Below are 27,616 nucleotides of genomic sequence, written 5' to 3'. Positions count from 1 at the left end.
CCCCTCTCCTCTCCCTTCCCGTCTTCCCTCTTCTCCCTCCTTCCACCCCTCCGTTCTCTTCTCCCCTCTCCTCTCTTACCCTTCTCCTTCCCCTCCTTTCTCCTCCCTCTCTTCCCCTTTCCTTTTACTTCTCCCCTCCTCTCTCCTTCTCTCCCTCCCTCTCCCTTCTTCCATCCTTTCTCCCCTAGTTTCCCCATCTCTTTGCCTCTACTCCTCCATCCCCTCCTCTTCTCCTTCCCCATCTCTCTCTCACCTTCTTTCTAAGGGCTTCTACTGCCCCCGCTTTCCCCTCCCTTGACAATCCCATTCATTGCTATGACCCCCAACTATCCTAGAATCACAGCATTGGAAAGGACCTCATAAACTATCTGGCACAACCCATTTCTGCACAAGAACTACAACATCCCACGAAGGGTGATCCAGCCTTTACTTGAAAACCTTCAGGAAATCAGGACTTAATCTGCTCTTTCCCCAGGCAACCCATTCCAGTTTTGTATAGCTCTAATTATTAAGAAGTACCCCCTTTGGTCTAGCCTAAACGTTAGCTCTCTGTGACTTCTATCCCTTGCTCCTACTTCTGTCCTCTGCGGCCAGGGATTCCAATAAGTCTGATCCCTTCTTCCACATGACAGCCTTTCAAGTATTTACTTCAAAGACTCCTGTCATGTCCCCTCCCCACCCCCCCACCCCCAAGTCCAACGTTCTCAAGGCTTAAACAAAGCATTGGTTTCTCCAACTGGTCCTCATATGGCTTAACATCCAGACTTTCCATCATCCTGGTTGCTCTGGAGCTTCTCATTGCTCTTTTCCTAAAATGGAGTACATAGAACTGAACCTCAAAATCTACATGTGTAGACCAGGGCAGAGTATAAGAAGAATCTTTTACCCCACTCCCTGGATATGACACTTCAATAGAGTCTAAGACCATGAGAACATTTGGGTTGCCGTTATCATACTGCTGAAAACAAGTTGCATTTGCAAGCACTCTAAGGTCTCTTTCTTTTTCAGAGAAACTTCTTTCTAATCATATCCTCATCTTGGTTCTCACCACAAGTAGTAAATAACTTCCCAGTGTGTTTCCAGAACTCCAAATATAATAATATGGTAGAAGGGGAAAATGAATGGATTTCAAATCAGAGGACTCAAGTCAAATCTTGGTTCTGCTATTTATTGGTGGTGTTACTCAGGGCAAGGACCCTTAAGAGGCAGCTAGGTGGTAGCTGAGCCTATTGAATCAGGAGACCCAAGTTCAAATCTAGCTTCACTTGTAGAATAACCCTGGGCAAGTCATTTCACTGTTGTTTGACTCAGTTCCTTCAACTGGGAAAATAGGGAAATAACTATGCCCAGCTCACAGGATTGTCATGAGGGTCAAACATTTGTAAAAAGCATTCAGCACAGTGCCTGGCACGTGGTGGGTGCTATATTAATGTTTATTCTTTTCTGTGCCTTCCCTGGACTTATTTCTTCATTTGTAGAGGTTTGGAGGTTTTTGAACCAGATGAACTCTGCAGTTCCTTTCATCATTAAATCCTATGATTCTAAGTAAGATAATTTGGCCCAGTATTCAAAGTACCCCACATCTGGATTCCTACTCCCCTTGGCAAGTATATCAGAGAGGCAGTATTGTTCAGTCATTTTCAGCTATGTCCTTCTCTTCATAACCCCTTCTGGGGTTTTCTTGACAAAGACTTAAGAGATTTGCCATTTCCTTCTCCAGCTCATTTGACAGATGAGGAAACTATGGCAAACAAGGTTAAGTGACTTGCGTAGTCACACAGCTAGTGTCCAAGGCCATTCTCCTGTCAAAATAAATCTGGAAGCAGCACACGATGTCATGATACTGTAAAACCTATTTCCATTAGGCTAGAAGCAACCATGTATATATATAATTATGCCTTTGAATAGTATGAATTTCAATATACATGACTAAGGAATTCATAATTATACTAATTGGGACCTAGTTGTGGAAAAGTGAGAAGGGGTGACAGCAATATTGGGCAGTTTAGGGTGTCTAATCATAAGAGCAGAGAAAGGATCCTTTGAAGATCAAAGACCAGCAATGCTAAGGTGTGCAGAGGTCGTTTGGCTGTTCCTTGCCGGTAGAGAAAGAAAACTCATAGATTAAGGTCTCAAAACTTCAGGGCCTTTACAATCTATGAGAAAGATCCCATTGCAAAGATTTTAACTGCCATTGGCAGTTAGAAGTCACAGGCAAATGCCCATTGGCTGTCTTAACACCTAGTCCATTCAGTCACCTTGATATTAGCTAACATTTATATAGTACTTTAAAGTTTGCAAAGTGCTTTAGAAATACCTCATCTTCACAACCCGGGAAAGTGCTATTATCCCCATCTTACAGATGAAGAAACTGAGGCAGACTTGTGGCCAAGTGGCACAGTCAGCCTGATTAGATCTGAACTCAGGTTTTGCAGACTCCAAGTCTTGTATGCTATCAGGCCACCTAGCTGCCTCTTAATTCACCACCAATGGAGGATAACCAACCTTGGCCAAATGGAAGAATGTCTCTGGGTATGCTGAAGTCCCCTAGCTCAGTAGTCTCTAGAGTGGGGCACACAACAGAAACAGGATAATCAAGAAGAGTGGCAGTTATTTTCCCTTTACATTTGCCCAGTGTTAGCTGTGGTGGATGGTTAACTCTCCCTGCCTCTGTGCCAACTACAGCAGTACATGGCCCCATATGTTCCCTGGCCCAAGTTCCAGTGGTTCCAATTTTTTGATAAAGGTATGTTTAGTAAAAAAAAATTTAGCACTCACCTCCAATATACATATATTTATTTACACAGTTTAAATCATATCACCACTAGTGCATTATGTATATCAAAATATACACAATAGAAAAGTGAGACATAAAATAAAAATATTTAACAATGGTACAAAAACTTTTCTGCTCTCAGAAAATATCTAAGCATTGTATTTAGTAAAGACAACTGAGTGAACATCATTTTTGAAAATCTTGGTTTAACATTTTGGAATATGGTAACTCAAAAGGTTCCAAGTCCTATCATTCTTTTGCTTGACTATACATCTTTCTAATGAGTTTTCTCATTTTATCAATGAAGGAAGAGAGGGAAAGGGAAGGAAAGAGAGGATTGGAAACGAATGCTGACCTGAAAATAAGAAATTTGGTCAAGTAAATCTGCACCTTCCCCAATGACAGAGAAGAAAGTTTGGAGGTGGTGGGGAATGTTCTCTGGTGGTCAGGTGCCAGTTCCAAGTGGAGACATGGGGAAAGACAGATGGCAAGCTCCCCATAGGCCCTGGTGTCCTGAAGGTGGTAGCTAGCCTTTGCTTCAAAGTTGTCCAATGAGTAAGAGTTACATATCTTGTATTTGAAATCCGGACTCCACAGGCAGAAGTAACCACCTCCTCTCACCTCCTGCCATTTGGGTCCTCAGGCTTGTTGCTCCTCCCAGTTTCTATGGGGAGCTTCCCTGGTTCTCTTTGGGGTACAGGAGGGCAACTCAGAAAGAAGAGTAGTAAGTTCACATGCATGTATGGAACCTGGAAAAAGGAGTTATATGAAGCACACACCCCTACAGCTGCCATGGAGACAGGCAGGGGATGTCAGATGGAGAATAATTACCTGCATACCTGGGGAGCAACAGATAATCTATCTGCAGCCCACTCTGGGTGCCCATAGGGTCAGGCAGCAGTCCCAAGTGTGCTGAACAGCTTATTCTGCTCCTCTCCACAATTCTAGTATTTTCCCTGCACTCTGCAGTGTACCCCACTCTGAAGACTCGTCCTCATTGCATCAAGGTGTAGAACATTGCAGAACCTCCGAGATCAACCCACAAGCATTTCCCTAAGTACTAATGTCCCTGGCACTGGTGCTAGGGATACAAAAGCAAAAAATGAAATAATCCCTTCCTCTTCCCCACTTTGACTAGATTCACAGTGAAAAACTTAAGGCCTTTTTTCCATGCTACAATAGTTGGAAGACAGACTGCATATTTCAAAAATTTAGGATTTTTAATGACCTCAATTTTCACTATAAAAAAAATTCATCTAATTTTTAGCACCAACATTCATCCATTGACCCCTTTGTGACTGAGTTATTATGAAATACCAGAATAGCAGAGGAAACACCCAAAGGTCGTGAAGTACATTGTTGGCAATGATAAGCTGCAGCATATTCCCAAAGCCAAATAAGAGTCCAGCGCACAAAACTGTCAACACAAACCCCCACAGCTTTTGCATGCTGGCAATTCCACGACACAAAAGATACTCAAGAGATGTTGGACATAGGGGCAGCTGGGTAGCTCAGTGGAGTGAGAGTCAGGCCTAGAGACAGGAGGTCCTAGGTTCAAACCCGGCCTCAGCCACTTCCCAGCTGTGTGACCCTGGCCGAGTCACTTGACCCCCAGTGCCCACCCTTACCACTCTTCCACCTATGAGACAATACACCAAAGTACAAGGGTTAAAAAAAAAATGTTGGACATAAAAAGAGGAAAGGATAAAAGCCCACATGATACACTAAAGGACCTAGAGGAAGGTCCCCAGTACCCCAGATTAGAATCTGTCCAGAGGACAGGACAAAAACAAAAGGTACTTCAAAGATGTGGACAATTTGTACCGATGGAAGGTATGCCTACCCTACTTTGATGGGATTACAGGTTCACTGAAAGACTGAAGGTTAGACTTCCAGTCCCAAAGATCATCCCATTTGATGGAAGCCAGGTCCCATCTGACAAGCCCAGGAATCAAAGGGACAGCCTTAAGGATTCCCCAGAGCAGCAGCCACATTTCCAGCTGCCCTAAATGTTCTACCAGTACCCAAAATCAATGGTCCAAACCCAATATTCAACAAGCATGTTGTTCCTCCTAACCTAGCTATCTGCCTATTTCACCACCATTGATCCAGGGCTCCACATTGAAATGTTCTTCCCTACAGTTAGCAGATCCTAATTGTCTCTATAATGCTTACCTAATTGTCACCTTCTTTGTGTTTTCCTGAAGAGCAGCTTATAGCCTTGTTAAACAATTACATTTGCCCATGGACAACACATCCTGACTTCGTTCATTGTGAACAGATCTGATCCTATCAGTCCTCACAGGGTTATCTAAGTCATTAACTTATCACATCTGATATATAAAGATCCTTCACAATTTTATAACTTGCTACCCTAGTCCCAATTATAAATTACATTCCAACTAAACCAAGTCTTTTGCTCATGCGATTTCCAATAGCCAGAGCTCCCACTCTTGAAATCCTATCCTATCTTCAATGTCTGGGTCAAATTCCATCTGTTCTCTATGAAATCACTCATCTCCCCAGTTGTACCATTCCTGTACCATCACAGTAAAACTTAGTATGTTATTTATGTTGCATTCTTCCATCACCAATTTGATTGTGGGCTCCCTGAAGTCACTAAACTTTTATCTGATCTTGAATCTTCCTGTTCCTATCACAATACTCCATATTTAAGCTTTTTTCTCTTCAATTAGGGCATAAAATCCAAATCCTCATCAATACTACGCTAACATGCAGGCTGGTGAACAACTAATTTTTTATTAGACTGTCAGAGCTTTGGTAGTAAAACTGATCTTACACCAAGGTTTGTGGCCACAGATAAACCTTTAAGGGGGCACAACCTAAGACCAGCTCAGAAGGATTTGGAGTCATAAGACAAGTGTGACTCCAGCCCTTGTAAAAGCAAGTACTTAGATATTACTTATAGTCTGCAAATATTTTACAAAAACATTTTTACAAATGTTATTTGATCCCAAGATAGATGCACCACTCTACAGGTAAAGAAACCTAAATCCCATCTTCCTCCATGCCTGCTCCTTGCTCTGTAAAATGAAGGGAATTTTGACTAAATCAATTCCATTACAGCTCTATATATTACGAAACCTACATTCCAGAAGGGTTTTGGATCAAAATCAAAGGGATAGGGGACAGCTGGATGGCTCAGTGGTTTGAGTCAGGAGATCCTAGGTCCAAATCTGGCCTGACACTTCCTAGCTGTGTGACCCTGGGCAAGTCACAACCCCCATTGCTAACTCTTCTGCCTTAGAACGAACATAGTATTGATTCTAAGATGGAACATTAGGGCTTAAAAAAAAAAAAATCAAAGGGGTGGTGGTATCTTCAGATGCTATCTTAGTGCTATATCTACCCATCAAGTATATGTCCTTAAGAAATAAAACCTAAGGGGGCCACGCCCTGGGACACTTCAGGGAAATTCTCTAAAAAGTCCAGGCTTCCTAAAACACACTTCTGGAGGATTGAAAAGGCTGAGGTTTGAAAAAGATGAGGCTTCTCTTCCAGTAACCATCAGACTCAAACATAAAACAGGTGAATGCATTCTATTTCTGCACTCTGCATTGGTAATCGCTAGCAACAAGTACATAGGCTGTTAACAACTATTAAACTGAACAACCTTGCATACTTTTTTTGTTACTGTACCCTTTCCCAATCCTCTACCTTGCATATTCTATAGGTCAATGTTGAAAGGGAAGACAAAAACACTAAAAAAGCACCCTCTGCCAAATAAACTTTGAACTTAAAAACTAAATAAACTTTGAACTTAAAAACTCTTCCCTCCAACCCAAATGCTCACATCCTCACATACCTTTAAAGATAGGCTCCAAAATCAACAACTAAAGCAAATAGCATTGGCTATTTTCTGGTTTTAAAAAATCTTTTATGTTAAAAGTTCCATGAAAGACTTTGGCTTTGCTGCCTGTGACCTTGAATCACTTACCTGCACCAAACCTCGTTATCAACTGAAAAAAGTGGAATGACAATGTAAATAAAAATATCACTAAAAAGAATCCAAACTATAAGTAACCTTAAAATTTTAAAATCAAATTTTAAAAAGCTAGCTTTCTAAACTCTTGAAATAGCATCAATGTATCAAGCTTTTGTTTTCAATTTCGAAAGAAAAATCAAGGGATATTTCTACAAGTGACTGGTAGGAAAAAGAAAATAAAAGGCTTAAGAGGGATTAAATTTTCTGATCCCAAATTACCTAACATTCTAGAATTTAAAGTAGTAGGTAGAAATTACAACAGAACACATAAGGAAAAAATTCCTGTCAATGAAAACCATTTACATAAGTGGCATTCCTTGTGACTGGCCTGTCAAACAGTCTAGAATGATCTTAGGTATTTCGTAGAAGGAATTCCTAGTTGAGCCAGATGGCCTCTAAAATTTCATCCAACTCAATATCTGAGTCTTAACCACAGAAAAGAATAACATTCAATAAAGAAAATTAAGTCAAGGCTGCCTAGCATCAAGGCCAAATAAAGCACAATTCATTAACCTAAGGCTTCACAAATATTTCTTTTTCATAAAAGCTTATTACAAAAAAAGAGTATATTACAAGGAAAAAGCTTCCTGTATAGAAGTCATTATTTGGAAATGATTATGATGGATTAAAAACTTTAAAAAAATTTGTAAGGATAATCCTTAACTGAAGACCCTAAAATGACAGTAATCAAATCTTATTACCCAAGTCAGAATTACATTATCTAGTGCTGAAAGGGGTACTTTTCTGTATAGTTTATTCCTTTGATGTAAGGCCACAAGCCTATAAATAATCCAAGTTTACACAAGTAAATAAAATATTCTATGTTCAATTTCCGACGCAAATCTTCCCAGTTGCTCAAAAGTACTTTTAAACCAGTTAAAATGTACATAGGAAATATATTTTTGTTTTTAAAAATTGTGACAAGACAAAGTGGTTGAAATTTACTTCTTGAGGAAGCTACATGTAATAAAAGACAATATGCCAACATGGTCTCTACATTTAGTAATTTAACTGGACTGAGACATGTCATATAGGATATTCTGATGTATAAAACACTATATAATCAGTGTGTTTATGTGCATGTTATCCAACTGGGACAAAAAGCAGTTTCCATTTCATGCTTACTAGATTTGAAATTGTAAATATTGGTGTATTATACTCTGGTGGGAAAGTAGGACTCTTATTTCCCAGTTATGTTAAGTAGGTTCAAGTGTCAAATTGCCCAGCTGAAAAAACTTTTAATATTTTATTTTATTCATTTAATTTTTATTTAATGAAGTTATTTTAGATGTTAGATCTTAAACCAGCTGATTAATTAGATCTAGAGGCAAAACAGATCTGAGAGATCAGACAAGAACGATGCCATGTCTACATAAGACAACCACTTGTTGAATTAGTGGAATACAGAGTAATGACTTGGTTCTTAAAGAAGTGTGGCAAATGATTGGGCACAAGGAAGGCCATTTTGATCTGAGGATGACTATAAAGGTACATATTTTAGGTAGACCAGTTTGTCTAGAAAACATGTAAGGGGCAAAATTAGATACATTGGGGTGAGGATGTATAATACTTCATTTGTAACAATAACTAAATGATTTCTGAACCAAAGATTTGGTTTTATAAAACTGAAAAGTGATGTTGTCAACAGAACTGTTTTCAGTTATGACACTTTTCACTCTGCTTTAGTATTAAAAATCTTCAACCTCTAAGAGATTCACTTAAAAGAATTCAATCCTCCAACTAACTCAATTTTAACTCTACAACCTTACATCGCCTTTAAATAAAACTACAGCAAAACGCTCATGGACTTAAAAAAACCTCAACAGGAAAAATGAAGGCATGCTTTCTATATTTTAAATTGGGGTGTTATCAACTATTCACAGTGGGGATCCAAATTTTAAAATGACATTCTTGTACCATCATACAATATGGAAACACCAATGGCCAGAATGGTTTTAGAAATACAGTAAATTGGTCATAAAGGTTAGAATGGATTTTTAAAAATATTGACACATAGAGAACATGCCTGAACAGGGACTGTTTACATAATTCATGGCCACTGGAATTGATGCTTTTGTGCCACCTAGCAGTAAGTTCTGGAACTGCCTGGGGCAATACTGAACCATGTGTTCCTGTCAACCATTACTTACTAAGGAATGTTCTCTACTAAAAGCAGAACTACTAAGATATGGATTCAAACTTTTTTATTATTAAAAATAAATTTCTTCAACAATCCTGGCTCTTCTTCCTTGGTTTGTGGATTTCCAAAACACTGCTCCCTTCCTTGCTCCTGTAAATTCAAAAAAGGTGTCATTATCCTAAAGGGCTTTATTTAAAAACTATTAAAATAATAAAATATCAAAGGATTTCCTAAATTCAGTTTTTTTAAATAGCTACATGTGCACAGAAAAGTTTTTAAGTATGAGACAATTCAGACAAATTGTTAATATTTGCTATAAGATTGCCAGTACAAATTATCAAAAAGCATCTTCTAATAGAGCAACTGTGCCCATCCTTCATTAGTCTCTATCACTGTCACCCTCTTCCAAAACCTTGGTTTTCTATTGCCTTCATTTATATAATCTAAACCTAGTATTCCATTTTTTCCACTTTTAATTTGGTAGTTGCCTTCAGTTCCATTATTTCTTTATATAAACCCTTAAAACATCTTCTCAAGATTGGTATTTTTATTCCCTGGAACCATTTCCCTTAATTTCCAAACCTTGGGAAAATCCTCCTGCTTCATCTACCCAACTACCCAACCATAGCTTGAGATATAACTGCGACTGTAAAAAATCCATCCCAAACCCAAGTGAGAACACCCTCCCCCCACACACTTTTTTTCTTGTACATGTCTACACATCATTTTAAACAATATTACCATGCAGTTGTATCCCTCCCAACGCCCCTTTGTACATAGTACATGGCATGGTATTTTAAAGGGAAAAAAAAAAAAAAAAAAAGGAACTAACTTTGGCACCAAATCACTTTCTTATACAACCTCTGAAGTTGTTTATTGAGGGAGAGAATAAGCATCTGAAATAAACTTTTTAAAAAGTCCTCATTTTATAAAAACTAGAATTATGTTTATAGAAATGACAAGGTGAGATGAAGGTCAAATAATTTGAAACTTCATCTCAAATTTTAGACAACGCAATCACCTACCTACAATAGAATCAAACAGGTATTAAGCACCTACTGGTTCTGTGCTACAATGTGGAGTAACAAAGCCAAAATTAATCAATAGACATTTATTAAGTGTTTACTATGTGCCAGGCACTACTGTGCTAAGCTCTGAGATTCAAAGAGGCAAAATACAGCTTCCCCTGTCTTTAAGGAGCTTACAACCTGAAAAAAACAAGAAGGCTGATTCTGATCATAAAATTTCCTTTTCCATCATATATGCATGATGAAGTCCCATGGGTATTTCGGCAAAACTGCTGTTTTTGTGAAAGTAGGTCATACAACACAACTTTTAACATACCTACTTAAATTGTTGGGTTGGTGACCGTGGCTCACTCTAGATGTGCTCATGTTGTACTGCAAGACTAAAACCAAAAGATAAAGTTAGTCACTGAGCTCAAACAAGTTATAAAAATATTACTTTCTAGATTTTGCAAGGAGGACTTAAAAGGGAAAACCCCCTCATCCCTATTCCCAAGAATTGGGATAAGCTTCTAAGAATGACCAAAATGACTCCATGCTTTCAATTCTACCAAATAAAAACAAGTTCTTAGAGCTTAGAAGTTTAAAGTTGATACCTGGGAAATCAGTAAATATTATGCATTATCAATAAACTAAAGACATCAAAAAGTTGGTAAACACTCACCTCAATGGATGAGCACTGTTTTCAGCCCACACCAATCACTCTTACCTAAAGAATAATAAACAAAGTTATTATTAAAGTCAAAAATCCAAAAATGCTAGTTATTTCACAATTTAAAAGGTAAAAATTCCAGAGATAAAAGATTGGTAAAATTAGGGGGCAAATTATGGCATATGAATATAGTAGGAGGAAGAAGCTTATGGGGCAGATAGTCTAGTTTACATAATTCTTGTAAAGATGATGTCAAAAGAGTAGGCAACTGAATTAAGAGTGAAGAATACTTCCTTTTAAATACAAAATCCTAAACTGCTATTTTCACCAGTCTGAGCACAATAAAGTTTGATTGCAACCCAAAATATACTATCCCTTATGTGAAGGTATGTGACAACTTTTATCCTACCGTCATCAAGCCCTGCTCTTTACTATATAAGAAAGCACCTCTCCTGTATTATCTTCCACCATCATCAGGCAGACTGACCAATATCAGCAGAACCCCTTCAAGAATGCCCTCCCCATTTCAAGTCTGTGATACTACAGTTATTGCCCCTTCATTCTAGGCAGATCCTTTCTTCCCCTCCCCTAAATTCTCACTGGGCTTTTATGTTAGGGCAAACTAACAATGCCACACCAAGGGAACCTGAATAATACATGGCCTTCCTCATCAGAGGGAGAGGACATCACATTCACAATGCAGGTCCACAGTGCACAAGAACAAGATCATCCTTAATTCAAGTTCCAATTCCAAGCTTTTCTTCTTCCCTAATTCCCTGTTGCACATGTACCATCCATAAGGGATACTATATCTTTTTGCATCCAACCCCTCTCCAGATTGTCCTATTCTGTCCAGCCCCTTCGCCCTGGGGGGGGAAACCCAACTTTGTCAGCACTGGTGTTTTAAAGCAACATTTTATAGGTGATGGGTTTTACAGATGACTGTGGGGTCTCCACAGTTAAGTCTTTTAATTGCCAATCATTATCTAGCAGCAATGACAGATGAATAGGAGCAGTAAATCCTCCAGATTCTTTCCCTAGTAGGCAGCCATTTGAGAACTGCACTAGCTGACAGAGAACTGACATATCAGCTAAAGGAAAAACCAAATAAGGTCCAGAACAAACAGCATGGCTCTCCAAAAACATGTCACATAACATTTAGGGAAAGGCAATAAAACACAAGTCTTGCAAATCATGTCACTGCAGCTATCAATGATTAACAATAGGAGACATGCAACCCCCATTAAAGCTAGAGTCCAAAACGAGTCACACGCATCTGTTTAAGTATTGGGGAAACTGCAACCATCATCCATACTTTGTATGTAGCTTTACAGTATTCTCAGTAAAAGCACACGTTGGATTTCATCTTTCAAACAGCACCATAACCTTGTTTCCAAGGGCCTAACAAGTACTCAAATACATTCTGGCATCACACCTCTGAGCTTCAGATTTGTTTAAAATTTAAAAGCACCAGTTCAGTTTTGAATGGTATAATTGTAAAACCATGAAATACAATGCAAACACCTTGGTATTTCCATTATTACTGAAACCCACCTATTCCCAACTTTTTTGGCTGAGGTATCTTTTTTTTTTTTGGGGGGGGGGTAGAGCCTACTGTACTAATATTCACATTTGACAGCTAAAGCAAATGGAAACCCACTTATGCCACAGGTTGCTTGTTCTATAAGAGTAAAAACCCACTCAGTTTCAAGGATGAAGAACAAAGTAATAAATAAATCCCTTCATGATGTTCCTAAAGTCCAAATTGTATGTCAAGTATGTGTACTTAGAGCATACTGACTAATGAAAAATAAACCCTAAACTTAGAAATTCAAGCACTTGTGATACGGTAGCAAATATGGCCACCGATTTAACATTTTTTTTTTTTATGCACAGAAGACCCCACAGTGTTAGAAAGCCAGATTTAGTGACACTGGTGTCACTTGCTGAGCAACAGAAATACAAACTACATCATGTTACTACTACAGTGAGCTGAACTATTCATTAAGAGATATCAAAAGTACAGAAGCTACTTGCTTGAATGGATTAGAAAGCAAAGTACAAATCTGTCTCCAGTTTGGAAAACTGTTTGCTAATGTGCAAGCTATTTTCCTGGGAAATACAACTGAAGAAAAATTCTCAAGTCAAGAAAAGTCTAGACCAACATTTGTGCAAAGTTAGCACAACTTTGCAGTTACAAAGCAGAGATCGTTACACTTGAAACCTGTTTCTTATGCATTAGCCAAGAACCAGTTCAGGGACTTAAGTCAAAGCTTCAGATTCTAAAACAACAGTTGATACAAGCTTAAGTCCATATTCCTAAAACAATATGAAGATGCTTTGGAAGACTTGCATTTTCTGGCAATTGAGTTTAGAACCATCACATTCCTAAAGCTAATCAGATCCAAGTTCACAAGGCTATTCTGGAGATTATGTATTCACTCTACATCACGACGAGCTCTTAAACTGGGAAACCATGATTCCCAGATTTTGTTCAACTTTTGGCAATTACTGGGAAGCCATGATTCCCAGATTTTGTTCTGTTTTTGGCAAATGAACATGCCACACCAGTGTCCTTCCCACCCCACACCCTCAGGGTTTAAAAGTATAGACAGGTTTGGACAAGCCACAAAAATAGAGAACTGTTCACACTGAAAGATTCCCACTTTAACCCAAGTTATTAATAAGCAAGAGTTCCCAAGGAGCCCCCTTTTTTTTAAAAAAAAATGCACAATACAGTAAACTGTATTTTTTGTCTTAGTTCACTTATCCTACAGAAATGATTACACCAAGAAGGCATAATGATAAGTCTACCCATGCTGACCTGGTCGGGTCAGTTTGCTGATACAGAAAACTACGACATGCTACAAAGTCTGTTTCAAGGTTCTAAGAGCACCCAACTGTGTACCTAGGTATGGTTTTTTTTGGTTATATATCCCCTCTTCCCCAGAGCTGCAGTGTTCAATTTTATCTTCAGAGGTATACAAGGAAACCAAAGAAAGCCACACAACTGAGTCAGATACCAAGGCATCAGGTTTGCGGTTTTTATCTCAGATTTGCAATACAGCACTGAATTCTGCTTACATTACAGCTCTAACCCGAAACCCACGCAGTTTTGATGCAAGCTAACTTCAACATACAAGTGTTGGGTGCTGCACTGTAATTTCATTATCAGAAGTGTGATGTCAGAATGCCCACAGAATAAAAGTACATAGCAAGTCACCAAGTTAGATTATATTGCTTGTTACCTACCTGTATGCAGTCGGCAATGAGAATCTTGGAGCAAGCAGGAATACTACATCCGGGTCCTAATGTCCATTGCCATTTGCGGTACTACGTTCCTCACAGTTACGCACTGCAGAAATGCTGGCTAAATGCAGTTATGTAGCAGGCCACTACTTGCACAATTGCAGTCCAAGAATACCAGAAAAACTTTCTGCCACAATAAAGTGGCTGCCAAGGAGAAGCCAAGAATCTAGATTTTAATCTACCATAAAATGCCACATAAAGTCTCACAGATGTAATGTTACAATTTCTCATAAATTGTAATCTGTTTATGTTAAATGGTATAATGCCATCTATGCAGCTGTGGGATTATGTTCCTACAAGTTTAAAAAGGATGCTTAATGTACTAAGCAAAGAGGATTACAATTTCACGGGACAGTGTGTGCAAACATGTTAAGCTTATTTACTACCTAACAGCTAAATCTACCCAGAGTGGTGGGGAGGGGGGAGAAGGAAAAGGGGAGGGGTATTCTACAGAATGCAGTTTAAGGTTAGGAGGATTGAAGTATACTTAAAAATATGCTGCATAGAAAGCACCAATGGTCCTCTTAAAGCCCAATCCAAATCAAAATTATGAGTAAGGGAGAAAAGTGAGAAGGGAATGAGAAAGTTGGGAGGGGAGGGAGTGTGTGAAAAAGGTTTTGTTTTGTTTTTTAAAGGAGAAAAATGGCTAACAATGACTATTAATAGGTTAGAAACTGCCAAACCCATAATTATGGACTAGGCTAATCACCACCCTTCTCCAAACCCATGTGGATCAAGCTTTTTAGAAAACTTCCTTTTAAAATGATTTAAATTCAAATTAGTTAAGACTACCTTACACCTGTTTAGCACAAGGATCTCAAAAGAACTTTTTGAAAGTCAATTTGAGCAGTTTACAACACTTGGTACACTGCTGTTGATGACAAATCTAATGTCAGTTGAACTGGAACAGTTTTGCTAAACTATGTTTAGCAATTTTACTGCCCACAATAATAAGGGTAACAAAGAGCCACAACTTTCAGGTTATCCATTAGCATCCTTTACCACTCTTCAAAGGTACAGTACTACTTAAAGCTTATTTTAGGGTCTGTGCCAGCATCTCTTTTATAAAGAAAGGCATGTAATCTGAAAAATAAACTGAAACATTAATTTTACAGGCAGACTTCCCAATTTCCCCGCCATCCCCACCACCCCCATACAATCAAGTTCACCCTCTAATGGGTGTCCCATGAACACCCTTTGAAAGACTTTTTAGTTATTAGTTGGGTCCTTACTACAATTCAACCAAGTTATAATGGGACTGCTTTCAAGCCAAGAGACATGTGTCCATAGAGAAGATCTCATGTGTCACTGACAGGGCAAAACTTCCTAGACTTGCATAAAATGGTAGAAAATAAATCAACTGCCCTCTTCCTTGTAACTTGATGGAGGAACAGGTACAATGAAATTAAGATTAGCTAATATCAAAGAGTCTACACCTCAATTAAGCACATTGCATGTACCCAGTTAACAACTAGTATTTGGTGACAAAACTTTCTTTGCTACTCTTTACATTTGGGGACTTACTAAGGCACCATTACCCAAGTGCTCGATTATTTTAACAAAAGGTCTGCCTTTTTACATAGGCAAACTAGAGAACTAAGCTTTAGCCTTTTGTCAAAGGTTTGGCTTAGAATTTCACATTTGCCAATTAGTACCAAGGGGGGAAGAGGGGAGGAGGAAGAGGGAGAGCAATACCATAGTAAAAGCTACATAATGTACGAGTTTTTTAATATATATATATAAAACTAAGAACAGAGCCAAACCAGTCAAGCAGAATGGTCACACCTCTGCAACTGTATTTAACACTGGGAAATCAGGCTCCCAGCACTCACAGGCAACCAACTACATTAGTATTACATCATGAAATACTCTAGAGTGAAGGATTCAATGAAGTTGACAATTAGCTGACAACACCATCGAAAACACTCCAAAAGCTTTAAGAGGGAGTAACATTTGTACTGTGTAGCATGAGCTATGCCCTCCAGATTTAGTGCTACTTTATACTGATACACCAAATAGCAACTATAGGGATATCTGCCAGATCTACAATTCAATACACTTAAAAGATTTACAGCCTGAATGTAATAATCACCACTAGCTCTCAGAAGGGAGAACTACTAGGCTCTGGAAGCTTCTAGGTTTAGTATTCCTATGCTGTATTTTGCCCAACAGAAGTAGCACAAGGAGCTGTAAGTTACAGAGTACAAATTTGTATGATTCTCCCTGTTTCATAGGTCATTCAACTACCTTACAGCTTTCTCTGGTAGGTTAACTATTTCAGGTAGAACACACATTCCCTGTTTATAGAGCCACTTAAAAGTAATGCATGAAGTCTTCACATTTAACAATCTTTAATTTGGAAGAGAAGTCAATACAAGCCATTCTTTAGGGTTTGGTCTTGGGGTAAAAGGAGGGGTGAAATGACCTATTTTTTCCAACTTTATAAACTACCAAGCACAGGGTAAAAGTCATAGATAGGGCTATTAAAAAAAAAACTCAGCCAGCCCACCCTCCTCCCCCCACCAACAGTTCTGAAACCCATTCCATAATCTTGATACATATTCCTGCAGAAGATTTACAGTTCTGCTTCAACTTACATCACCATCTCGAAAATACTCTAAGATAGCTTATCCTCATTGCTGTAGAATGTATAATGCACAGCAAGCCAATAATTACTGTTCTTTTTGTAGCCGTTACTTCTTTAAAACTAGGACCATTTGTGGAAAGAAAACTTGCCTCTAAATATATCTTCCCACAAATTTAAAGTACCTTTTCAAAGGCCAAGAAGAGTCTTAAAACTTGCATGGTATATTACCTGACCTAATATGATGGAAGCATGAATGGCAAAATTAAAGATCAAATTTATAGCTAGTTTTTTCTATTTATTTGAAGCACAGTAAAAAAAATTGGTACACTTTGGGAATTCAGTGGCACAAGGTACACTGCCATAACTTTAGGGACGTTATACATCAAAAAAAAGCTAGATTTTCTCCCTTTTTTTGAAACACTGCATTACATAATTTTACTCGCCCAAACAGACCATTTACAAATATTAGGTCAATAAATTTCTAACATCCATAAAAATGTAGCTTTCTTACTAAAATGCAAGAATTAAAAAGATTGGTGTCTAAACAAGAAAAGACAAAAAACAAACTGGAATGAAAGCCTAGATATCACATCTAAAATCGGGGCTTTTTGTTTGGGCCTTCATATTCTTCTCTCCCTCTACCATATCCTGCTGGAGTTCCAGGTCCCATTCCTCTAGGGCCCTGCCCACCCACAGGCCCAGCTCCTCCCTGCCCAAAGCGCTCAGTACGCTATTGGAACAGTTATTAACAGTTCATTATATGTAGTTGATGTCCATGTGTGTTAAGTAAATATTTTTAGAAGGTTCCGTAGTCAACGTTCGTCGATACAATCACCATTGAGTCGATCCACAGGTACCGGGAACATAGAAAGGAAAAAAGGGTAATTTGAAAATTAGTTTATGGTAATACATGCCTTGAGGTATGTTCCCACTTGATCCATTCTCATACACCTGTGTTTCAAAGAACAGATCTTCCCTGGAGTGCTAAAAAATTTAAGCATTAGTGCAGATGTGAATACCCATTCCAAAATGAGTTCTAGAATTTTTCACACCTCATTAACCCAGAGAAAGGCTTGCATACTCAAGGTCTGAGCAGAGAAATTTAGTTGACTCCAGTCAATTTCCAAGAAAGCCTAACCAGAAAGATTCAATTCACTCAGTATGAGTTGACATGAAAGGCCTACTCACCAGTTAGTGGCATGTGCTGCATTAGAGACCTTGTGCTTTTCGAGATGGGGTTAAGACAGATCTGCTGACTAAGCTGCAGATGTCTTAAAAGGTTGAAAGTTTTAATACAGTGCTACTGGACTACAAAAAGAAAAAGCATAAGAGACTAATGGATTTAATGATTTAACCTAACCAGCACAGTAACTTAATAAAAACTTGTTGCCATATTCTCACTTCAGAGCCATAGCTACATAGCCAGATACAATTTCACAGTACTATCTGTACTGTTTCAAGTTAACTAAAGACACAGGAGTGATGTGCATCCATTAAACAACCCAACATTTTCCCCAGGTCTTGTGCAAGTCCACTTTTGAGACTTCACTGTGATTTCAAGGCTTTATTGGCAACTCCCACACAGCTTTACCAACAAGCCAAAATGACTGCAATAAAGCAGTGATATCAAGACTACATATAGTGTCAGGTATTTTTGTACTAAGTAAAAAGGGTAGTGAGTGAACTCAGCAGTAGCCCCTTCTATAGTTACAGGAGCACAGAAGCCTAACTTGTTTAGAGTTGCATTTCAAATAAAATTAGATGTCAACTACTATCCCACAAAATACTAAGAATAGAGTAGAATCAGTATTTTCTGGTTCTACAACTAATACCAACAACTAAGAAAAGAATCTTTCAAAATACTAGAACTATTGAGAAGACTGGCTTCAATTCTTCCAAATAATGAATTGTCAAAATCAGCAAGGTTTTCTGGCTTTTGGTGATTCATTTTGATTACAGAGCTTATTACACTAGCTAAGAACCCAGGAGAGCTGCCATAAAGTGACACTTGTTACCATAAGCTATATGGAATCATATTTTTGCTACAAATTTGACAGGCACCTGTTTTTACCAGCATTTTAGTGAACAGTATAATATGATGGTGCACTGGCTTTACTAAACCACTCAAAATGTTATACTAAAGTATGTTATCTTTTCCTTTTTATTCTCAAAAGGCCATAAACAAATTAGCAAAGGCCATAATGCTAGTGACCTCAACTCTATTTCATTTTATTGTAAAGAGATGATTCCAGGTAAGCCACACAAGAGCTCACCATAGCCCAAGTCCTATGACAGTGATCTCAAAGATCCCTACAATTCTTTTTTAGAATCATTCTCTAAACCCTTCTAATGCCACAGTGCACTTATAAGGATGGTTGAAAGCCTAATGCAACCACTCAAACCAGTTCAAATTATTATTCTCTCAAGCATTCTTGTAAGCTATCAGTAGTAAAACTATAATACGATAGCATCAAGAGGGCTCAGATCAAGAGCACACAATTAGTATGCTAAATAATCTATAGTCTTTAAATGTACCCTTGAACAAAGTGGAGATGTAAGTTGAATTAAGAGGCTGTAACCACGGACAGACCCAGCAAGTGGGAAACGACGAGTCAGAACACAATCAGAATTCCCTTGTCATATGATAGAAGACACAGCAGATATAGGCCAGAGTCCTATCACTAAAACATGCCTAAAGCTACAAACTATGATTCTAATACATATGGCAAATACCAGCTTAAAAAAATGATACTTTGCCATGTGATTACTCCCACTTAGATACAGAGTAATCTGGTATGTTCACTAACATTAGGAATTTGGGGTTGCCACGCACTAAATCAAAAGTGCATCAGCAACAGAATGCAGAGCTTCAAACCTATTTAAGTGCCAAAGAAAACTGCAAATATTCCAGAAAGCATATTTCCGATTCCCTTATTGGCAACCTTTTCTTCAGCTAAGTTACCACACAGCTGAAAAAGCTTTCTATGTATATATGTATCGCCACACTGATCTTCCATTATCACTATTTACAAAGACTAGGGAAACTAAGAAAGTTCAGTCATCTGCCTAAAAAAAAAAAATAAAAATAAAAAAAATAAAAAAGGTGAAAATGAGAAATTCCCTCATTAAGTCCCCACAAGATACATTACCATGTCACTTCCCATCATGGAACCACTCAGGGCTGTTGGTGGAACTCCAGGGCTGGCCTCATAACCTATGCCACCACCACCTAAAGGTGGAAATTTCTGGCTTCCTGAGCCATAGGGATCTAAGAAACAAAAACAGTGGTTATAACTTGAGCCCAATTCCTCAAATTAACTAATACTGAACAAATAACATTTTCATTTTTACCTCCCATGTTCATTGCTGCTGCACCTCCCATTCTTATCTCTCTCTCACGCTGTAAAGAAAATACAAAATGCTTAATCACTGACATGGAAAAAGCTCTACTTTCTAACCATTTCGAAAAATGACAAAAACTTCAAATTCTAGTACTAAAGAACTGTTGCAATACCATAGAAGTTAAAAGAAACTCATAGCTATAGAAAAGCCACAGTTGTCAAATGTTACTTTTTATTTCAATACCTAAATATAAGCCCTTTCCCCTTTCTCCCATTTTAGTTACCTTTTGGCAATCCATAGGGTTTGTAAAGTACAGTGATGTTTAGCCCACTTTGCTACAAAAAGCGTTAAGCTAAAACACCTGATAAAAGATTAAGTTAGGCAAGAGGCTACAAGTAAAAAACAAACAAAAAAAACCCACATAAAAATCTCACTCCATATACTTCTATTATTCTGGTTCACAGGTATACCATCTTGTAACAATCTCCAAATACACTTACTGGATCCATATAACCCATCCGACTGTAACTTTCTTCTCTCTGGCGTCTCATTTGTTCTTCCATCTCACGTTGGCGAATCATCATTTCTTCTTCTCTTCTACGCCGCTCTTCCTCTTGCCTAGAAAAATGCAGTTATAGTTTAAATCTCAAAGGCATTTAATAGAACATATAAAATTAAATAATGAAACCTAATTAGCAAAAAAACCCTTGAAAATATTTGTAAGACAAAGATAAAGAATGTCAAGTCAAAGCACAACACAGTGACAGCATTGTGGAGAACAGAATTCAGAGAAGGAGCTGACATTTTGTTCTGGACATTGAACTAGTGGAATAAGACAACAGACAAGAATTTAAAGCTCTTTATACTTCAGGTTTCCTCTCATAAAACAGGAATAATTCTTTTCACTATCTCCTTGGTGCATTCAAATTTTACTACAGATCCCCTAGAACAGACAAATCCTACCTTAACTGTATTTCTTTGCGTTTCTGCATTTCTTGATTGTGAAGCTCTTCCATCCTTCTCAACTCTTCCTGACGCCGCATTAGATCTAGGAATTTAAAAAGTTCTCCCCATTAAAAGTCAGTAAACAAATTAAGTAGCACCACCTCAAAGTTGAGACCACAGCTGAAGAAACTTACCCTGACGTAAAAGATTTGCCTGATGCTCATGATAAGCATCTTCCATTTCACTTTCCAGCTTGTCTTTTGCATCTTTCATGTTTTTCTCAACCTGTTCTCTTTGCTGCTTTTCCATTTCATCTAAAGACTTCCATCTCTGGGAATATTCAAACTCAAAGGTGCCATGCTGAGCAAAACGTGGAGGGTTCTCTCTCTCCCTGAAAATTGCATAAATCTTGTCAACTTGTTTGACAGATGCAATGTTGTTCAGTTTATGTCCATGATTATCATTCAATAAAGAGTGGGTCTCTGAAGGTATAGCAAGTAGGCAACATTTTTAAAATGTCAACACTTTCTCAACTTTTCCTACATGAGCATTTATGGATCTAAGAAATCTGTCACATGCTAAAAAAACAGGTGATAGCTCTGCAACACAGGCAGATCAATTCCACTAAACAAGATTCATTAAATGAAAGGAATAAAAACCCACTCATGAAAGAGCAGCTATAAGACAAGTCAAAGGCCAAGAGCAAATAAAATCCTAAGAGTGGGCTAGGTCAGTATCAATAGATCCTAACAAAGATGTAGACAAATCAAGATCAGAGGCAAAAGTGATGGCTCAGAGTAAAGGAGATAATTGAAATAGGAAAATGGGAATAACAAGGGACTTTAAAGATGAAATTGTAAATAAGATCTAGTTTTACCAGAAAACTATTAGTGGGCCAAAAAAATGGGATTCAAGGGGTTATTATGACAGAGATTTATCCCTCAAGTAGTTCATAGCTTACACTTAAAGGTTGTTAGAAGTAAAAATTTTTTGGCTCCTCTTTAAAGTAGATGCAACTTGCCTTCCCTATAGCCTCTTTACATTTTTTGCCCCTTAGGACCCAGCAGAGTTAAGTCTTAGACACAACACAGATTTCTTGACTTTACCTTAATTCTTTCAACCCCCCCTCTGTATGCAATCCAGCTTCTCATTGTCCTTCATAAAATATGGCACATCAAACTCATAATAGAATTTCAGATGTGCTCTGATGGGACTAAGCTTTATAAACTATAATTATGGACACTATCCTCCTTTTGGAGCTATTACACGATCGACTAATGTTTAACTAATCAATTGACTTCCAAGATTTTTCACAAGTTAACTGCTATCACATTTCACTCTCATTCTAAACCTGAAAACAGCCTGAAAGCTAGTCAGGAATTTGGCTTATTTGACTTGTGAATATGAAGATGTGTAGGCTAGCTAGTTAATGGGTAAGATTTAAAATAGGTCCAAAAGCTAGGCTCTAAGAATAGCTGGTTATCAAGGGTTCTAATTTGGCCAGTTCTCTAGTGGACCCACTTTACTATCTTCATTTTTATCCATGATTTGGAGTAAGGAACAAATGAAGTAGTTCACCAAAATTACACTAGACACTTAAGCTGGGAGGGTTAGCCTAGGCTTGTCAGATCTCATCTAGGGTTCTATGCTCCATTTTTTTTTTTTTGATAGTTACTCTCAATTCTCTCTCCTCCTTTGAAATCATCAGAGGCAGATCCCACTACTTGTCAGGTATGTTATAGTAGATTCCTTTTCACATATGGGTTAGATTAAATGGCTATGAGATATGTTCAGAACTCACAATTTCTTTTCCACCTTAGAATATGAATTCTTTGAGAACAGTAGTTTTTTGTTTTGGTGGGGATTTTTTGCCTATCTCTAATGCTTAGAGAACAGTGCCTGACACAAACACAGTAGGAAGTTAATTTGTTGATATGACTCTACCACGTTTAACCCTAAGTAGTGACCAAGTGGCTATTGAAGTTGTCCCTTTTCAAGCTCAAAACACTGAGATTCTCTGGATTCCTTTTGGATATTAGGTTGGATGGAGAAATAGAGAACTATTGAGGTTGCATTCAGTTCTCATATCTGTAGGATTTTTAAAAAAAACTCTCAAGACTACTCTTTTTCATTTGGTATTCATTATCCTAGTCTGATTTGATCATTTGGATGCTATCTCCAGAATATTAGTATAGTTACTAAAGCAGATCTGGATCCAACTAACTATAACTAAATAAAACCATCATTTAAAAAAAAAAACCTAGAATTTTGCCAGAATTCTAGTTTTTTGTTTTTTTATGAAACCCTTACCTTACATCTTAGAATCAATACTGTGTATGGGTTCCAAGGCAGAAGAGTGGCAAGGGAGGTTAAGTGACTTCCCCAGGGTCACAGTTAGGAAGTGTCTGAGGTCAAATTTGAACCTAGGACCTCCCTTCTCTAGGCGCTGACTCTCAATCCACTGAGCCAGCTAGCTGTCCCCAGAAGCCTAGTTTTAAGAATCCATTCCACAACCACACTTCCCCCACACTCCTTTAAAGGATAAAAAGATATTTCTTGCCAATGAAATAATAATTTCAGTGCCTCTAGATTATAAGAGACCCTAGGCTCTTAGAAGACTATTTAGGGACTCTGAAATTCAAGACTAGGTTGGGGAAAAAAATGATCAAGCATATTTACCAATAACTTAATTTATTCCTAGTGAGTTTTTTGGGGGGTTTTTTGGGGGGGGAAAGGGAAAGAGAACCACTATATCGCATGAAACTAAACTGCCCTGTAAGGCAGAAATGGAAGGAAAACTGCAAACCTTTCAAAATATTCAAGTACAAAATATCTTACTTTTGATACATTGGATTCTTCTGTGCAAGCTTTTCTGGAAGACCATCTTCATCATCTAATTGCTCAAGTGGTTCCACAATGACTGGACGAGGAGTTCTAATGGGGGAAAAATGAAAATGGTACTAAGATTGCTCAGGTTTCAATATCTACTTTAGACAAAAACTGTACATCAATGGTGGCCAAACTATAAAAGCAGGGACCACTAAAACCATATTTAAGGATTCTTGCAGGCCACATATTGACTTAGAAAATCTCACATTAACACTTATCTGTTTTTTTTTTTTTTGTCAAAATATTTCCCAAATATCTGATTGAGGCTACACTTGGGAATGTTATAGACCATGTGTTGGACACCTCTGTGTTATACCTCAATCACTATAGTAAATTTAATAGACGAAAATTTGGAATAGCTTACGTTGTTAGCAAAAATACTCCTTCACTGCACCGTTCAAATGCCTTTCTTGCAGCTGGCTTAGAAGCAAATTCGACAATGCCTTTCCCTGTAGATCTTCCTCGATCATCAACAATTACGACAGCTCTTTCAATAGGTCCAAATTGGCTGAATGCTTCTTCCAGTAATTCATTGGAAACATAGGGTGAAAGATTTCGTACAGAGAGGGCAGCGGCATGTGTGGCAAAACGAACACGAAGTTGTCGCCCTCTCATGGGTGTATCATCAAGTTCTGCTTTTGCAATTTCCGCCAGGGCTCTAGATTCCTGAAAGTATCAGATATTCAAATCCAATTTAATAACTTTGGGACAAAGTACATAATTTTAATTTATTTAATTTCCCAAAGAGAAAGAAACTTCCTTTGGGAGAACATGTTGGTCTAGAAGACCCTAGGTGGACTTTTGAGACCAAGGTGTTCTAATTCTATGATCTTACCTCTTCAGATTTATGTAGTTAGAGGTACAAAAGTCTTGGGTTCAAAGTGTTCAAATTTGACCTCTAATACTAGCTGGGTAACTGGAAGCACCATCATTACAGTTTATTTACAAAATTGGGGTAACTATAGTATCTACCTCAGAACAACTATAGTAGCCTTGGGAAACCTTTAAGGAGTTCAAGTGCCCAGAAGGCAAATTCAAGCTGTCTTGTGAGGCAGAGAGAATGGAAGGAGAAAGTGCTTGCTTTAGGAGGCTGGACAGAGGGATGGAACATGCAAAAAATTTCCTTTGGCTCTGGGGAAGAGGAGGAACAGAGAGCAGCTTCCCTAAGTGCCAGCTCTGTACACATACCACATCTTCACCAATGAGGAACTATAGCATCATACCTTATAGAATGTACATAAACTGGTTTGCAAGTTTTAAGATATTATATAGGATTGACAGTTATTTATGTTATGTACCCCCCCCAACTGTATACCAAGTAGCATGTAAAAAGTTAAGCAATATAAATTATTTAGTCCCAATGGTTCATTTGATAAGATTCACCAAAATATTTAAGAGTGTAAAGTAGTATAAGTGTTGGAATAAAGTTTACATACAGTGGTACCTGTCCTGTTAGAACTTAAGGTCTACTAGATTAAGATAAAGAGATATTAATAGTTATTTTTGATGTAATCTCTTCTATAGAAAAATGACACAATTACTAGGGTGCATGATTTGCTCATGGTCACAGTTATTAGCAAGGTCATTCCTGATGTTATATAAAGCATTTTGCAAATCATAAAGTGATATAAATATATTATTACACCACAGTGCCACTCACAGATATAACTACGTTGGTGAAGTGAAAAACAGAACTGTAGAAAGCAAAAAGAAAGGTTCTCTGGCAAAACATTTGTAACAAAAAAAAAAAAAAATGATAAGAGCTTTCCCCAAAAACTTACTGCCATACTATGCTTAAAATTTGAATAACTATTATCTCCAATCTTATAACTAAGACTTGAGTTCAAGTCTTACTCAAGACTACATGTTTTACTCACAAATGGTTATAGAAGCTAAGTGATAAGAGTCTGAAGATTAACATTTGATTATAGTGCTTTCCAGCATAGTACAGTGCCTCTAGTGGATCAGTCTAAAATAATCATGTTAAGAACATCTGTAGGATGCTCATCAGCTATACCTACTGCCTGGGTCCCGAAAATAGATATATTTAATAAATGTTAGAAATAAGCAGTATTAATATCTGCTGGCTTAATAGCTAACATTTTATCGAGTATGTTGTATACACTACAAATATAAACTGTTTACACCTCAAGACTAGGAAATTTGCAAATAAACGTAGGTAGTCTCTAGGCCAGGTGAGTAAAACCTCTGCCAGATATCCTTCAAGACAATAAAGTCACAATAGGAGCATCATTAAGTATCACCTAGCTACATCCCAAATCATGAAAGGACTCCCATCTTTCAAGTGAATCCATAGATGGAAATCAGACTTTCAGGCTCTTAAGTGTCCACCCCCTCACCCATAAAGTCCTAAAGCCAAAAAAGAAAACAAGCTGTAGAAAATAAATGTTTTGTTTATATATGTATCTTGTAGTAACAGAAACACACTCACAAGTTTGATGAATCCGAATCCTTTGCCCTTGTTGATAAAGACTTCACCAGGTTCTCCATATTTAGCAAATAATCTTTTAAAGTCCTCATCTGTAATATCAGCTGGCAGATTTCCAACAAATAACCTACATCGTTGTGTGTAAGTTTTCTCTCCAGGCCTCCTCAAGAGAGACAAATTTGCTTTAAAACCCTAAAAGAGGGGGAGGGGAGAAAGGTCAGAAGGGAAATCAGTATCCACGAAGTTAACAATTTCTAGTTTTTTCGAACATTCCACGGAAGAAAAATTTACTTTAACTGTCACCCTTATCAAAGTTTTTATTCCGACCAGGAATTAAACCCATGGGGAACATAAATTTCATTTTAGCCTTTAGGGTTTTTCCCCTTTTTATCACATTCCCGTGGGAGAAGGGCGACAGGAGGAGGGAATATTTAAAGTGACAAGACTATTCTGGGGCAAAAACAAAAAACAAGCATCCAAGGGGAATGGAACCCAACAAGAAGGTAAACAGAGGCACGCTGGCAGGGTCAGGACACCAAAAGCGCCTCGGCCGGGACCACCACTACATCCCCGGAAAGCAGTCGGAGCCCAAGCAGGGGAAGTACCTGAGCTCCCCCCTAGCTCCTCCTCCTCCAACCAGCGCCATCTTACTCCATATCCCAGCCTCCCTCATTTCTCCCCAGGCACGCAAAGTCCCCTTTAGGATCCATTACACCCTAAGGTGGAGAAAATGGCGCCGACGCGTCACCGAACCCCCGGGCGGTCTTCGTACCGCCCACCCCCACCCCCACCGCCAACTCGCGCCACGCGAGGCCCGGCGCGAGTCGGCAGGCGGGCCCCGCTCACGCATGCGTCGAGCCACCTAGCTGCCGACAAAATGGAGTCCAAGGCCTTGAGAGGGGGAGGGGGGGAAGAGAGAGAACAGGATGGGGGCTGGCCGCCATTTTAACGCGCCGCTTACTCACCTCCGAGTCCGAGATCTTCTCTTCGCTGCGGCCCGTAGGTCCGCCGGGCGAAGGGCCCTGGTGATGGGGAGGCGGAGGTGGTTGCTGCTGGTGGTACGGCGGGTGATGCTGTCGGCCCCCGCGAGGTTCCCCGCCGCCCCGGTGTGGCGGCTTCTGGTGTCCTCCTGGAGGAGTGAGGCCAGGTCCGCCGGGTTTAGGCCCTCCAGGCATCTTGCCTTTGGGCCCGCCGGGGCTTGGGCCTGGCTTAGGCCCAGCGGCACCTGGGGGCGGAGGGGGCGGGCCCCCACTCGAGGCAGAGGACACAGCCGGGGTCGAAGAGCTCTGCTGAGGGGCCCCAGGAGGAGCCGACGGTCCAGATGAGGCCTGCGAGGAGGCCGAGCCTGGGCCTGAAGGCCCCCCAGAGCCCGGGGGCGGTGCAGACGGAGCGGAGACAGAGGCCGGAGCGGCAGTGCCCACCGTGGGCCCAGGGCTGCTGCCCGGAGGGAGGCCCGGCTTCGGCGGATCTGGCGACGACGCCTGTTGCTGCTGCGC

The 27,616-nt window shown here is 39.0% G+C and overlaps 1 protein-coding gene and 1 long non-coding RNA gene across 2 annotated transcripts in view; both read right to left on the bottom strand.

Annotated features, from left to right (window-relative positions):
- Window positions 1–8,971: 8,971 nt before the first annotated feature.
- LOC123240472 lies at window positions 8,972–12,839 on the bottom strand. The gene is made up of 3 exons (XR_006505786.1): window positions 10,612–12,839; window positions 10,267–10,330; window positions 8,972–9,072 (listed from the first exon to the last, which is right to left on the bottom strand). It is a non-coding gene; the product is annotated as an uncharacterized LOC123240472 (long non-coding RNA).
- A 3,403-nt stretch (window positions 12,840–16,242) lies between these two features.
- Window positions 16,243–27,616, bottom strand: part of SFPQ (splicing factor proline and glutamine rich) — a 21,555-nt gene continuing 10,181 nt past the window's right edge. Inside the window, exons 2-11 of the mRNA XM_044668066.1 lie at window positions 27,086–27,616; window positions 26,124–26,312; window positions 24,036–24,337; window positions 23,621–23,716; window positions 20,977–21,173; window positions 20,801–20,885; window positions 20,338–20,455; window positions 19,847–19,895; window positions 19,645–19,763; window positions 16,243–17,225 (exon numbers count right to left, since the gene is read on the bottom strand). The exon at window positions 27,086–27,616 is cut by the window's right edge and continues 46 nt beyond it. Of these exons, the coding sequence (XP_044524001.1) occupies window positions 17,088–17,225; window positions 19,645–19,763; window positions 19,847–19,895; window positions 20,338–20,455; window positions 20,801–20,885; window positions 20,977–21,173; window positions 23,621–23,716; window positions 24,036–24,337; window positions 26,124–26,312; window positions 27,086–27,616 (1,824 nt within the window). The 3' untranslated portion in view covers window positions 16,243–17,087. The remainder of the gene's footprint in view (window positions 17,226–19,644; window positions 19,764–19,846; window positions 19,896–20,337; window positions 20,456–20,800; window positions 20,886–20,976; window positions 21,174–23,620; window positions 23,717–24,035; window positions 24,338–26,123; window positions 26,313–27,085) is intronic.

The sequence above is a fragment of the Gracilinanus agilis genome, chromosome 3 (genome assembly GCF_016433145.1).
Source record: "Gracilinanus agilis isolate LMUSP501 chromosome 3, AgileGrace, whole genome shotgun sequence".
Taxonomy (NCBI): domain Eukaryota; kingdom Metazoa; phylum Chordata; class Mammalia; order Didelphimorphia; family Didelphidae; genus Gracilinanus; species Gracilinanus agilis.
This window is presented reverse-complemented; position numbering and strand designations above follow the sequence as displayed.